Source organism: Penaeus monodon, chromosome 30 (assembly GCF_015228065.2).
Source record: "Penaeus monodon isolate SGIC_2016 chromosome 30, NSTDA_Pmon_1, whole genome shotgun sequence".
Taxonomy (NCBI): domain Eukaryota; kingdom Metazoa; phylum Arthropoda; class Malacostraca; order Decapoda; family Penaeidae; genus Penaeus; species Penaeus monodon.
The window spans coordinates 3,165,449-3,166,130 of NC_051415.1; the positions used below are offsets into that span (position 1 = coordinate 3,165,449).

The 682-nt window shown below is 42.4% G+C and overlaps 1 protein-coding gene across 1 annotated transcript in view; it reads right to left on the minus strand.

Annotated features, from left to right (window-relative positions):
• Positions 1-682, minus strand: part of LOC119592454 (mitochondrial E3 ubiquitin protein ligase 1-like) — a 7,652-nt gene that overhangs the window by 6,500 nt on the left and 470 nt on the right. The window contains exon 2 of the mRNA XM_037941276.1: positions 18-214. Coding sequence (XP_037797204.1) covers positions 18-214 — 197 coding nt within the window. The remainder of the gene's footprint in view (positions 1-17; positions 215-682) is intronic.

A 682-nucleotide genomic window follows, 5' to 3' on the forward strand; every position in this document is an offset into this window, starting at 1 on the left:
ACCATCATTCAACTTACCAGAACCCCATCACTTGTGCCACAAGATGTTCTTGAATCGTGTGGCGCCAGATGACACCAGCAACCTCTGGCCGTGCGACACACCTAATGGCAATGTCTGATGCCTTCACCACTCCCCGCACGCACGCCAACACTCCCCCTCCACTCTCCGACAGCTTGGAGACGAGATTTGCATTGATTTCCAGCTCTGGGACATTCTGTAATGAAAATAAATCATCAAGACCTGGACTGTGAAGACACAAGAGATTAAAAGATCTTGTAAAAAGAAGTATGGTAGAAGTGTGTTGGGCTTTACCATTGCATCAACTGTCCATAAGCCAGTGGTGGAAAACTTTGCCCTCCAAGTTAATGAAATAATTACAAAGAAAATAATGCCACTATAATTGCAATCTCCCCTAAATGAATTTTGCGAATACAACCTTTAAAATATACTAATCCCTAGCAATATCGATCCTATGATACAGTGTGTCATATGAAACATTGTGTTCTAAATAGAGCCAATGACATTACATGAAATCTATCCTGTTTTGAAAACTGCCCTAGGTGTCTTAACATCTATCAATGATCCCATTGATCGATATTAATGATTTCTCGAGATTCGTTCCCCCTATGCCCTGGGTGCTCCAGCAAGAATGCACCCTGTGTAGCCTGGCAAGGAATAACTT